This window comes from Giraffa tippelskirchi, chromosome 5 (assembly GCF_054371585.1).
Source record: "Giraffa tippelskirchi isolate mGirTip1 chromosome 5, T2T-mGirTip1v1.2.pri, whole genome shotgun sequence".
NCBI classification, from domain to species: domain Eukaryota; kingdom Metazoa; phylum Chordata; class Mammalia; order Artiodactyla; family Giraffidae; genus Giraffa; species Giraffa tippelskirchi.
In genome coordinates, this window is record NC_137279.1 from 28746269 (window position 1) to 28759772 (window position 13504).

At 45.8% G+C, this 13504-nt stretch overlaps 1 protein-coding gene across 19 annotated transcripts in view; it reads right to left on the reverse strand.

The window, feature by feature from the left end:
* Positions 1–13504, reverse strand: part of CFAP74 (cilia and flagella associated protein 74) — an 85521-nt gene that overhangs the window by 27107 nt on the left and 44910 nt on the right. For all 19 annotated transcript variants that reach the window (XR_014053206.1, XR_014053205.1, XR_014053204.1 and 16 more), the window contains exons 18-21: positions 6745–6909; positions 5309–5471; positions 4095–4171; positions 3491–3613 (exon numbers count right to left, since the gene is read on the reverse strand). Coding sequence is in view for 14 of the 19 variants with exons in the window: in XM_081488367.1 (XP_081344493.1) it covers positions 3491–3613; positions 4095–4171; positions 5309–5471; positions 6745–6909 (528 nt within the window). In the remaining 5 variants the exon portion in view is untranslated. The remainder of the gene's footprint in view (positions 1–3490; positions 3614–4094; positions 4172–5308; positions 5472–6744; positions 6910–13504) is intronic.

Here is a 13504-nt window from a genome sequence, read left to right on the forward strand (position 1 = left end):
TTCAAAATTTTTAAACATGAGAAGGTAGACTGGTACAATGGGTTTTCACAAACGTGTCATGCAGTTTCCTAAATATCTACATTTTTAGCAGTTTAGAAAAACCCTTTTACTACAGAATCGTGTGTCACACAGGCTGTGCACATGGCCAACACAGACGGAAGCTCAGGTCTCTCAAGGGCCCAGACACGGAGGTGCTTCTCCCTGCAGTCAGATCCCGAGTCCTGGTCTCAGAGTTGGGCTTTGCGGGTGTCCTGCCAGGTGAGTGTGTGTGCAGCAGCCCCCCAGGGTGGCGCCAGGGACCACCAGCCCACAAGACTGGGTGGGGGGCCTTCCTTCCTACTACCTGCAGGACTGTGACCTCAGAACACACTTGCACCAGATCCGAGGCCACTGGGTCACCGAAACACACAGCCCATTTCCAGGGCCAGAGACAGACCAGACAGAATAAACAGAAAGCAGGTCCAGGGAGATGGAGTTGCTGGGGCAGTCAGGAGAAGGTTTGAGGACAAAGGTGATCTCTTCTGTCAGAAGCAGCGGGGGTGGGGGTGGGGCAGTAGCTGAGAGGCTCTGAGGCCCCGAGCAGCGTCCTGGCTGCAGGGCCAGGCCGGTCACAAAGAGGCTGGTCTTGCCAGGGCCTGAATCAGCTCCAGGCAAGCAGATGGACTCAGGGGGTGACATGTGACAAATGAGGCTGAAGAAAGACCCAGGCCTCGGAGTTCAGACGTCCACGAAGGGAGGCAAGGTGGTCCCCATCTACAGCGGAGTCAGCAGGGTGGGAAAGAGAGGCTTGGACATGAAAGGGGGGCTGTCCTCATTGGGAGATGGCAGCAGTGCCCCTAGGCCCCTGGATGGGCAAGGGCTGCAGGCTGGCAGATTCCAGCCCTGTCATGAGGGGCCTGGTCTCAGGAAAACAGGCAGGCAGGACGGGGAGCCCAGACCCCTGCTCACCCAGGGAAGCTGAGAGCTGCACAGTGGCCGCGTGTGTGTCCCTAATTCTTGTTGGGAGAGGTAAGCGGTGGGGGAGCAGTCAGGGTGTTCACTGCCCGCCTCACTCAGCGGGGCCGCCATGGGCTGGTGCATTCTTGATTCAAAGTCATAGCCCTGGCCAGGCCCTCCTCTCTTGAGTGGTTGGTTACCCAGCGCTGGCCCGTGTTCCTTCCTGTCACAGAGCAAGGGCTCTGTGGGGTCCTGTAGGGTTCTCTGAGGCTCTGTGAGACTCCAATTAATTAGTACTGCGGACAGTGGGCAGTATGAGTGTTGTGGAACACTCTGGGGTACTGTAGGGCATGGCCTATTCCTTGGGGTTTCTGTTACAAACAAATGAGTGTCTTGTCTCAAATCCCTGGCCGCTGCATAGGAAACATGGCAGAGCAGAGACTCCTGAAGCGGTGAGGAGAGGACAGTGTGGTGAGCACAGATGCATCAAGTGGTCACAGTTGGAAAGAGACCACCTGCCTGGAAACATCGGAGAAGGCAATGGCACTCCACTCCAGTACTCTTGCCTGGAAAATCCCATGGACCGAGGAGCCTGGTAGGCTGCAGTCCATGGGGTCGCAAAGAGTCGGACATCACTGAGCAATTTCACTTTCAATTTTCACTTTCGTGCATTGGAGAAGGAAATGGCAACCCACTCCAGTGTTCTTGCCTGGAGAATCCCAGGGACGGAGGAGCCTGGTGGGCTGCCGTCTATGGGGTCACACAGAGTCGGACACAACTGAAGCGACTTAGCAGCAGCAGCCCGGAAACACAGACCGTGGTGTCAGGTCAGAATTCCTAAAGCAGTGGCAGCAGGTTCGGAGGAGATTCTAATAATTCTAGAGAAACTTAAGTGAAACTGAGACACTGAAGGCCAAGAAAGAGGGTCAGTAAGAGGGACCCAATGTCACACTGTATTTCGGTCATAAGGAAGTACTGGCCGAGTGTCCTGCTGGGCACCATCTGTCCTGGAGGGTTTTCCTCTTCCATTTAAGAAGTAGAAGGTCATGTGGGATTTGGGGGCTGAAAGTGGAGGGGACTGTTCATGGAATGGAAAGTAGAATTTCCAAATAACAGGGAGAAAAGGAATAAGCAGCAACTTGATTAAGCCAACCAAAACAAGAAAACTGAAAGTGAGGAAATAATATCATAAAATGAATAGTCAATACAACTAATAGAAGAAGTAAAACAAAGTGTGTCAATATTTTGGAGATTAATTCTTTGTCAGTTGTAGTAACAGTGGTGAGAGTGGGCACTCTTGTCTTGTTTCTGATTTTAGAGGTGATGCTTTCAATTTTTTGAGAAATGTCTGTTTAGCTCTTTTACCCACTTTTTGATTGGGTTGTTCATTTTTCTGGTATTGAGCTGCATGAGCTGCTTGTATATTTTGGAGATTAAGTGTGTCAGTATTATGCTGTGAACACACTGGAGTCTCCCCATAAAGGCAGACAGCATTAGTTGGATCCACAGACAAAACCTGGCTCCTTAAAAGACATACAGAGTCATTAAAAAAGGATGACTGTGGGAGAGGACACAGGGAAATGAGGCTAAGGGGAAGCAGAGGAGAGCAGGGTGGCTCCATCATTATCGTGGGAGCAGCTGTTGTTAGAGGTGTCTGAGCAGCAGGGGGGAAGAGGGCTGTTTGGTTCTGGTGGAAGGCATAGTTCACTTTAAGAAAACAACCACAAACCCTTATGCATCAAACAAGAAGGCAGCTGTACAGAGCCCTCTGTGAGGCATGTAAGGAGAACTTGTCAAAGACTGAGTCGCAGGGAAGGTGGACATGTGGAAGGAACGTGGAGGGAAGCCAAAGCATGAAAGCATGAAAGAGAGGGATGGAGCTGGAGGATCCACCCTTTCTGACTCCAGACTATACTACAAACTACAGTCATCAAAACTGCATGGCACTGGTGCAAAAACACAGGCACACAGACCAATGGAACAGGATAGAGTGCCCAGAAATAAACCCATGTACCTATGGTCACCTAATTTATGACAAAGGAGAAAAGAACTACAATGGAGGAAAGACAGCCTCTTTAATAAATGGTGCTGGGAAAACTGGACAGCTACAAGTGAAAGAGTGAAATTAGAACATTCTCTAACACCACATACAAAAATAAACTCAAAATGGATTAAATTCCTAAATATAAGACCAGACACATTAAACTCCTAGAAGAAAACATAGGCAGGACACTCTTTGCCATAAACTGCAGCAATATTTTTTTGGATTTGTGTCCAAAGCCAAAGGAAACAAAAGCAAAAACAAACAAATGGGACTTAATGAAACATAAAAGCTTTTGCATAGCAAAGGAAACCATTGACAAAATTGAAAAGACAACCTACTGAATAGGAGAAAATGTTTGCAAATGATATGACTGATAAGAGATTAATATCCAAAATATTGGGTTGGCCAAAAAATTCTTTTTGGTTTTTCTGTAATATAGGCCCCATGTGGTCGGGTGGATGGAAGGTGGAGGGGCGGGACTCCGTGCCTGGGGAGCAGCATGGTACTCACAGTTGGGCACTGCTGATTCTTAAACACGACCTTGAAATTGGTATAGACCTTTCCCGGGACAATTGGGGTGAAGATGACGGGCACCTTGATGGAGCTGAAGGGGCCTATGTCCCCCTCTGTTATCTGCAGGGAAGAGAGGTGGCAGGCTGGTTAGCCTTCACATTCTGGTCAAGGTACCTCCCATGGCCTCACCATAGCCAGTCACTGTGTGGGTGGGAGGTGGCAGCAGCCATGTGTGCACTTGCTCTCCTGATGATACGGTCCTTGCACACACACATGGACACACGTGGACACACACATATGCACACACATAGACACATACACACATGGACACACACACACGTGGATCCCACCCCCACCCCTGCTGCTCTGGCTAGTGAGGCCCCACATGGAAGTCCCCTCTGCGCTCAACTGGATGGGGGCACCCAGGCATGCCTCCTTGGCTCTGGGTCTGACCTAGCCCAGTCGGGGAAGGGGTGGCCAGATATGGGCTGAGAGAGCTAATCTCCCAGAGGCTGCAAATCTGGTAACCAGACTAGTCTCATCCAGCTCTGGTCAGATGGACAGGCCACCCCAGGGCTGGAGGAAGGCGGGCCTTGCTGACCTCTCCCAGTGAGAACTCCATCTGTTCCTCATTGGGAGGTATAGTCATGATGGTGGTCAAGGTCACACCCTCTGATTCTGGAAGAGAAGGGGGTTCACAGGTGAGGCTGTCCAGGCCAGGAGAGCTGGGGCACCAGGGCCCCTCCCTCTCCCAGACCAGGTACTGTCCTGGAGCTCGTGGAGGCCACCCCAGCTCTCCTGAACAGATGGCTCATCCTGACAATATCACGTGCTGCCCCCTCACCTGTCCCCAGGGCTGGTGAGGGCCCTCATAGAGGGCACCTTGACCCAGGCAGGGCCTCCACCCTTCCCCCTGATCCAGCTCTGCAAAGAAGGGCCACTTGGTGGCACAGGAGGACCAGAGTGGAGTGAGGTCGTGTCCCAGGCCTGGGCAGGGTGTCCTGACCCTTCTGTGCCAGGACAGGGGTCACAGGGCAGTAGGGTCAGTGCAGGTAGACAGCCTGGCTCGTTGGCACAAGAGGCTGTCACCGTGGCCCCAGGTTCATATGGATGTGTTTCCACTCTGGCAGCTCCCACGGCCATCTCCTGCATGGGGGCCTTGGGAACTCAGGGACCCCCAACTTCAATGCCATGTGTAGTTCCAGGCCTGGGGTTTCTTGGGTGGACTCAGACAGTGGGCACTGTGGCTTCTGGAGTGGGAGGCCTGGGTGGGAGAAGGTCCTGAGTTGCTCAAAATGGCCTAAGAGCAGCATGTCTGAGAGAGGACAGCGGAGAAGAGTGGGGAGGCTGAGAAGTGGACCATCTGAGGCTTTGCTTCAAGGCAGGAGGAGCTGAAAGTGGATTTGAGAGGTTTGTATCAAGAGGAGAAAACAGTAGAAAGCTGTGTGAGGGCTGGGCCAGATGGGGGTGGGGTGGGGTGAGAATGGCGGGCCAGGCTGGGGTGGTAGGGGGGAGGGGGCTGCCAAGTCCTGGAAAGGTAACACAGTACCCCTTCCAACCTGTTTTCACAGTTGTTTGGCCTTGTCTGTGTGGACATGCTCTAAGTGGCTCCTGGAATCTGTCCTCTGGGGCCCTCTGACCCAACCCGCAGCCCCTCTGCCTGTCACATGGCTGGGACTCGGAGCCCCTGTGCTGAGGGGCCCAGGGCTGCAAGCTGAGTGCCGCCTCTGTGCCCATCACACGGCTAGGACTCGGGGCCCCTGTGCCAAGGGGCCCAGGGCTGCATGCTGAGCGCAGGCCATAGGCCCAGCTCACCAATGGGGCGCCCCTCCTCCTGCTCCTTCACGTCCAGCTTTCCAGACTCCTTCTGGGTTGGTACATCTGTAGGGGACGACTCGTTGCCCTCCATCAGATGCTCAGAAAAACTGGTGGTGATTTTATCATAAAAACCTTTGTCTTCATTCGTGAAGACACTACTCTGAAAAGAGAACACGATACCTTTAGTGCAGTCCATTTGCCTTTCCCATTAGCTGTCCCAATCCGCCATCCCTGAGGTGCCACGCTGAGAGCCCGGCCACGATCTGGGCTGGGGACCACGGGCTCCTGCATGACCCCCTTGGTAGCTCTCCATTGACCTGTGCTGAGCTTGCCTGGGGCTCAGGGCCTCCTCTAACACAGGTGGGTTCCTCCTCAGCCCCCTCCTAGAGACTCTGCACACAGGCATGGGGCTGAGTTCCTCCAGGACACCTGCTGCTCTCTACTGTGATCTTGGGCCCCCCAGGCTCCAGCCCAGAGATCTCCTGGCTTTGGCCCAGACCCCTGCAGGCTGAGAGCAGACTGACTTCATCTCTGCTCCTTTCCCAGAGGCCACTGACCCGCAGGCCTCTCCCCTAGGCTTAGGAACACACTGACTGAGTGCCTGCTGCGTGTGACTCAGGGTCCATGGGGGACATGCAGGGCACTGCCCTGGTGAAGCTGCCGTCCAGCTGCTCAGACACCCACTGAGACACAGAGCCAGTGCCTGTGGAGAGCCTGAGGGCCCAGGCGCTTGTCCTCCCTCCACAAGCCTGGCTCCGGTGCCCCCTATTCCCTCATTATCCCATCATCCCTTATGGGTCCACACCCCGGTCCCAACCTCTGTTGCAGCAGCTGGCTCATGTTGCTGTTCAGGGGACCTCTGCCCTCTCCCTCTCCAGGGGAGACCCTTCCAGGACCTTTGCTGAAACCCGTTAATGCAGCAGAAAAAACAGACTAAGTGCTTCTTATAGGAAAGTTTCAACTAACTTAGACATATATTGTGAGGCAAACTTTCTCTCTCTGTGCTCACCCCCAAATGACCACCCCACCCTTCCCTGTCCACTGGCTGTTTTGGAAGTTGTCTCCACGGATGAGAGGACCAGGGCCTCCCTCATATTTTTGAGAGAGGTGTGGGTGCAGGGCAGGGTTTGCTGAGCTTTTCAGCCTGAGGCGTGTGGGATGCCTCCACCCTGAGAATGCTTGGTCACTGCCTTGCCAACACACGTGACAGGGGACAGTGTCCTGCTGCCAAGGTGTGCTCCCTACAGAGCTCGAGCACTTCCAGATGGACTGGAGGCTGTCCTGTCACCCCTCCTCATCCCACTCACATCAACAGGCTCCTTTGACTCATGACCCACTTCACACTCATGGGACTGTATCTTGGGGCAGGAGATACCACGTGCTGCCCTTGGCTGAGCAGCCACAGCATTGACCAGGAGCAGTGGCATACTCACTAATTTTAGGACCGATTGGGAGGTGTCCATCTCACAGGGCTCTGATGCCAGAAGAAATCTGAACTTGGTGCCCAAGCCCCCGGTGTTGGTCAGCGTGATGGTCCGGATTGCAGTTTCACCCACTGTGTAGCTGCCAAAGTCGATGAGCTCTTTGTCGAGGGAGAGCTGCCAGAAGACCTTGAGTGAGCCAGGGTGACCACAGCAGGTCTCCTCTCCCACCTGTCACCCCACAGCAGAGGGGACATGGAGCTCTGACCCCATCCTCACACTCATGGATGAGGTCTGCATCTGGCTCCATGGGGGAGAGGCAAGGTCTCTGCACCACCCGCGAACACAATTCACATGCCCAAAATCATAAACTTGGTATTGATCATGACACTGGGGAGCACCTGAGTCCAATTTTTAAAAAATCAAGCCAGCTAAAAAGAAATGAGCTATCAAGCCATAGCCATAAAAAAACATGGAGGAACCTTAGACGTGTATAGCTACATAAGTGAAAGAAGTCTGTCTGAAAAGTTTTCAAACTGTATGATTCCAACTATATAGCATTCTGGAAAAGGCTAAACTATGGAAATAACAAAAAGATCAATGGTTGTATATTAATAAAAGATTCACCATAGCAAGAAGATGTAACAATTATAATCAATTACGCATCTGGCAGACTATCAAAAATACAGGAAGGAAGAACTGAGGAAATTGAAGGAGAAATATACAGCTCTATAATACTCTTCTCATAATGAACAGAACAACCAGACAGAAGATAAGTAAGGAAATATAGAACTTAAGTAGCACAATAAACCATGGGATCTAACAGATGTATACAGAACACTTCACCCAACAACAACACATATGTTTTTGTCAAGTGCATACAAGACATTTTCCAGGATTTACCATAAGTTAGGCCACAAAAAACTCAACAGACTTTAAAAGAGAGATATCATACAAAGTATCTTCTCTGACCACAACAGGATAAAGTTAAAAATCAAAAACATAAAGAAAACAAGAAAATTCACAAAATTATGGAAATTAAGCAAAAAATCAAAGAAGAAATCACAAGAGAAATTATAAAATAACTAGAGATGAATGAAAACAAAAACACAATACACCAAAACTCATGGGATGCAGTGGAAGGGGCACTGAAGGGGAAATTTATAGCTATAAAAACTTACATTAATAAATAAGACAGATCTAAAATAAACAATTTATGTTTACAACTCAAGAAATTAGGAAAAGAACAAACTAAACTCCAAAACTAGCGGACAAAATAAAATAAGGATCAGAGCAGAGATAAAGTAGAGAATAGAAAAATTATAGAGAAAATTAATGAAACCAAAAGTTGGTTATTCAAAAAGATCAACAAAACTGACAAAATTTTGCCTAGATGGACTAAGAAAATAAAGACTCAAAGTACTAAAATCAGAAATGAAAATGGGGACATTAATACTGATTCTGCAGAAGTAAAAGAATTCTAAGAAAGTACATGGGCTTCCTTTATGACTCAGCTGGTAAAGAATCCACCTGCAATGAGGGAGACCTGGGCTTGATCCCTGGGTTGGGAAAATCCCCTGGAGAAGGGAAAGGCTACTCACTCCAGTATTCTGGCCTGGAGAATTCCATGGACTGTATAGTCTATGGTCGCAAAGAGTCGGACACAACTGAGCAAGTTTCACTTTTAAGAAAGTAGTACCCTTGTACCAACAAACTGGATAACCCAGATGAAATACACAAATTCCTAGAAACACAAAACCTTCCAACATTAAACCACAAAGGAATAAGACAATTTGAATAGACCTATAACTAGTAAGAAGACTGGTTTTGTAATAAAACATTTCCTGACAAGGCCCTGACCTGATGATCAGAATGTGCAATGCAAGGTCCCAGGAGGAGAAGAGAAAAGGGCTAGGGGAATATTTAAAAAAAAAAACAACAGTCGAAAAAGAGGGGAAATAGACAGTAACACAATAATAGTAGGAGATTTTAACATCCCACCTACACCAAAGGACAGATCATCAAAACAGAGAATCAATAAGGAAACACAAACCTTAAACGAAACATTAGTCCAAATGGACCTAATTGATATATTCAGGAGTTTCCATCCAAATGCAGAAGAATACACTCTCAAGTGCACATGGAACATTCTCCAGGACAGACCACATTTTGGGCCACAAATCAAGCCTCAGTAAATTTAAGAAAACTGAAATTGTATCAAGTATTTTCTCTGATCACAACACTGTAAGATTAGATATCAACTATAGGAGAAAAAAACTGCAAAAAACAAACTCATGAAGATTAAACAATACATTACTAAATAACAAAGAGGTACTGAAGAAATAAGAAGGGAAATCAAGATTCCTAGAAACAAAATGACAATGAAAACACAAGGACCCAAAACCTATGGGATTCAGCAGAAGCAGCTCTAAGAGGAAAGTTTATAGCAATACAAACCTACCTCAAGAAACAAGAAAAGCATCAAATAGACAACCTAACTCTACATCTAAAGCAGCTGGAAAAAGAAGAACAAAAACCTCCCAAAGTCAGCAGAAAGAAATAAATTATAAATTTCAGAGCAGAAATAAATGAAAAAGAAATGAAGGAAATACTAGCAAAGATTAATAAAACTAAAATCTGGTTCTTTGAGAAGATAAACAAAACTGACAAACCACTAGCCAGACTCATCAAGAAAAAAGGGAGAAAAGTCAAATCAACAAAATTAGAAATGAAAAAGGAGAGGTTAAAACAGACAATACAGAATACAAAGGATCATAAAAGAATATTATGAGCAATGGTATGCTAACAAAATAGAAAACCCAGAGGAAATGGACAGATCCTTAGAAAAGTTCAACCTTCCAAGACTGAACCAGGAAGAAATAGAAATTATGAACAACCCAATTCCAAACACTGAAATCCAAACAGTGATTAAAAATCTCCCCCAAAATGAAAGAAAGCACAGGACCAGATGACTTCACAGGGGAGGTCTATAAAACATTTAGAGAAGAGCTAATGCCTATTTTTCTGAAACTCTTCCAAAAAATTGCAGAGGAAGGAACACTTCCAAACTCATTCTATGAGGCCCCCATCACCCTGATACCAAAACCAGGCAAAGACAACACACAAAAAAGAAAATTACAGGCCAATATTACTGATGAATATAGATGCAAAAATCCCCAACAAAATTTTAGCAAACATAATTCAACAACATGTTAAAAAGCTCATACACCATGATCAAGTCAGGTTTATTCCAGGGATGCAAGGATTCTTCAATATGCGCAAATCAATCAATGTGATACACCATATTAACAAACTGAAAGATATAAACCATATGATCATCTCAATAGATGCAGAAAAAGCCTTTGACAAAATTCAGCACCCATTTATGGTAAAAAAATGCTTCAAAAAATGGGCATAGAAGGAACCTCAATGTAGTAAAGGCCATATATGATAAGCCCAAAGCAAACATTATTTCCAATGGTGAAAATTAAAAGCATTCCCTCCAAGATCAGGAACAAGACAAGGGTGTCCACTCTCACCACTATTATTCAACATAGTTTTGGAAGTTCTAGCTACGACAATTAGAGAAGCAAAAGAAATAAAAAGAATCCAGATCAGAAATGAGGAAGTAAAACTCTCATTGTTTGCAGATGACATGACACTATACATAGAAAACCCAAAAGAAACTATCAGAAAATTACTAGAGCTAATCAGTGAATTCAGCAAAGTCACAGAATACAAGGTCAATACACAGAAATCACTTGTATTCCTATACACTGACAATGAAAAATCAGAAAGAGAACTTAAGGAATCAATCCCATTCACCATTGCAACAAAAAGAATAAAATTTCTAGGAATAAACCTACCTAAGGAGACAAAAGAACTGTATATGGAAAAGTATAAGACTGATGAAAGAAATCAAAGATGACATAAACAGATGGAGAGATATTCCATGTTCCCGGGTAGGAAGAATCAATATTGTGAAAATGACTATACTACCAAATGCAATCTACAGATTCACTGCGATCCCTATCAAATTACCAATGGCACTTTTCACAGAACTAGAACAAAAAATTTCACAATTCATATGGAAACACAAAAGATGCTGAATAGCCAAAGCAGTCTTGAGAAAGAAGAACAGAGCTGAAGGAATCAACCTTCTTGACTTCAGATTATACTACAAAGCTACAGTCATCAAGACAGTATGATACTGGCACAAAAACAGAAATATAGACCAACGGAACAAGATAGAAAGCTCAGAAATAAACCCATGCACCTATGGGTGCCTTATTTTTGACAAAGGAGGCAAGAATATACTATGGGGCAAAGACAGCCTCTTCAATAAGTGGTGCTGGGAAAACTGGCCAGACAGCTACATACAAAAGAATGAAATTAGGACACTTCCTAACACCATACACAAAGATAAACTCAAAATGGATTAAAGACCTAAATGTAAGACTAGAAACTATAAAACTCTTAGAGGAAAACATAGGCAGAACACTTGCTGACACAAATCAAAGCAAGATCCTCTATGACCCACCTCCTAGATTACTGGAAATAAAAACAAAAGTAAATAAGTGGGACCTGATTAAACTTGAAAGCTTTTGCACAGCAAAGGAAACTAAAAGCAAGGTGAAAAGACAATCCTCAGAATGGGAGAAGGTAATAGCAAATGAAACAACTGACAAAGGATTAGTTTCCAAAATATACAAGCAACTCATACAACTCAACACCAGAAAAACAAACAACCCAATCAAAAAGTGGGGAAAAGACCTAAACAGATATTTCTTCAAAAAAGACATATAGATGGGTAACAAACACATGAAAAGATGCTTAACATCGCTCATTATGAGAGAAATGCAAATCAAAACTACAATGAGATATCACCTCACACTGGTGAGAATGGCCATCATCAAAAAGTCTGCAAACAGTAAATGTTGGCGAGGGTGTGGAGAAAAATGAACCCTCTTGCACTGTTGGTAGGAATGTAAATTGATACAGCCACTATGGAAGACGGTATGGCGACACCTTAAAAAACTAGGAATAAAACCACCATATGACCCAGCAATCCCACTCTTAGGCATATACCCTGAGGAAACCAAAATTGAAAAAGACACATGTATACCAATGTTCACTGCAGCACTATTTACAATAGCTAGAACATGGAAGCAACCTAGATGTCCATTGACAGATAAATGGATAACGAAGCTGTGGTATTCCATATATACAATGCAATGCTACTCAGCCTTAAAAAGGAAAGCATTTGAGTCAGTTCTAATGAGGTGGACAAACCTAGAGCCTATTATACAGAGTGAAGTGAGTCAGAAAAAGAAATATAAATATTGTATCCTGACACATACATATGGAATCTAAAAAGATGGTACTGATGAATTTATTTTCAGGACAGCAATGGAGAAACAGACATAGAGAACAGACTATGGACATGGGGGGAGGTGAGGAGAGAGAAGGTGAGATGTATGGAGAGAGTAACATGGAAATTTACAATACCATATGTAAAATAGATAGCCAATGGGAATTTGCTGTGTGACTCAGGGAACTCAAACAGGGGCTCTGTGACAGGCTGAAGGGTGGGATGGGGTCAGATGGGAGGGAGGTTCGGGAAGGAGAGGATATGGGTGTACCTATGGCTGATTCTTGTTGACGTATGACAGAAAACCACAAAATTCTGAAAAGCAATTATCCTTCAATTAAAAAATTAAAAAAAATGGTTGAAAGCTCCCCACCTTCAATGACAGACATGATTACAAACACCCAAGAAGTTCAATAACCTCTGAGGAGGATGAACTCAAAGAGACTTGTGCTGAGACACCTTGTAATCAAACTGTTAAAGGCCAGAGAAAAAGTGAGAACCTTGAAAGCAGGAGGAGAGAGATGATCCATCACACACAAGGGAGCCTCAGTAAGATCATGGCAGATTTCTCATCAAACACCCTGGAGGAGAGAGGGCCAGGAGCCGATCTGCTCCAAGAAGAAAAATGTCAGTCGAGAATCCTAAACTTTCAAAACTGTCCTTCAGGGGCTTCCCTGGTGGCTCGGTTGTAAAGAATCGCCTGTCAATGCAGGGGACAAGGGTTCAATGCCTGGTCCGGGAAGATCCCACATGCCTCGGAGGAACTAAGCCCATGCACCACAACTACTGAGCCAGTGCTCTAGAGCTGCAACTACTGAGCCCACGTGCCACAACTACTGAAGCGTGCACTCCTAGAGCCCACGCTCCACAACAAGAGAAACCACCACAATAAGAAGCCTGAGCACCACAACGAACAGTAGCCCCCACTTACTGCAGCTAGAGGAAAAAGCCTGCACAACAACGAAGACCCAGCATAGGCAAAGATAATTAAATACATAAAATCATTTAAAAAAACAAACAAAAAAATCTGTCCGTCAGAAGACAGTCCCAGATGGACAAGAGCTGCAGGAGTTCTGCCTGCAGGAAATGCCCCAGCCAGTCACGCAGGTGATAGGAAAGGACCCCAGACAGTAACCCCGGGCTCTGGAAAGGAAGACACCCAGTGCTGCTGTCAAAGTCACGATGGTTTGTATCAGCAATGTTAGTTTCCTACATAATTTAAGATGCTAACATATTCTTTTAAAAAGCATTTTTTAGCCTAAAAGCTTGTGTTATTGTAACTTTGGTTTACAACTCCACATTTTGTTTTCTGTAGAACTAAGAAACTGACGTATCTACCAATTTCTATTTATGTCACTGGACACGCAAGTAATACAAGTAATTTTGTGACATCAACAACTG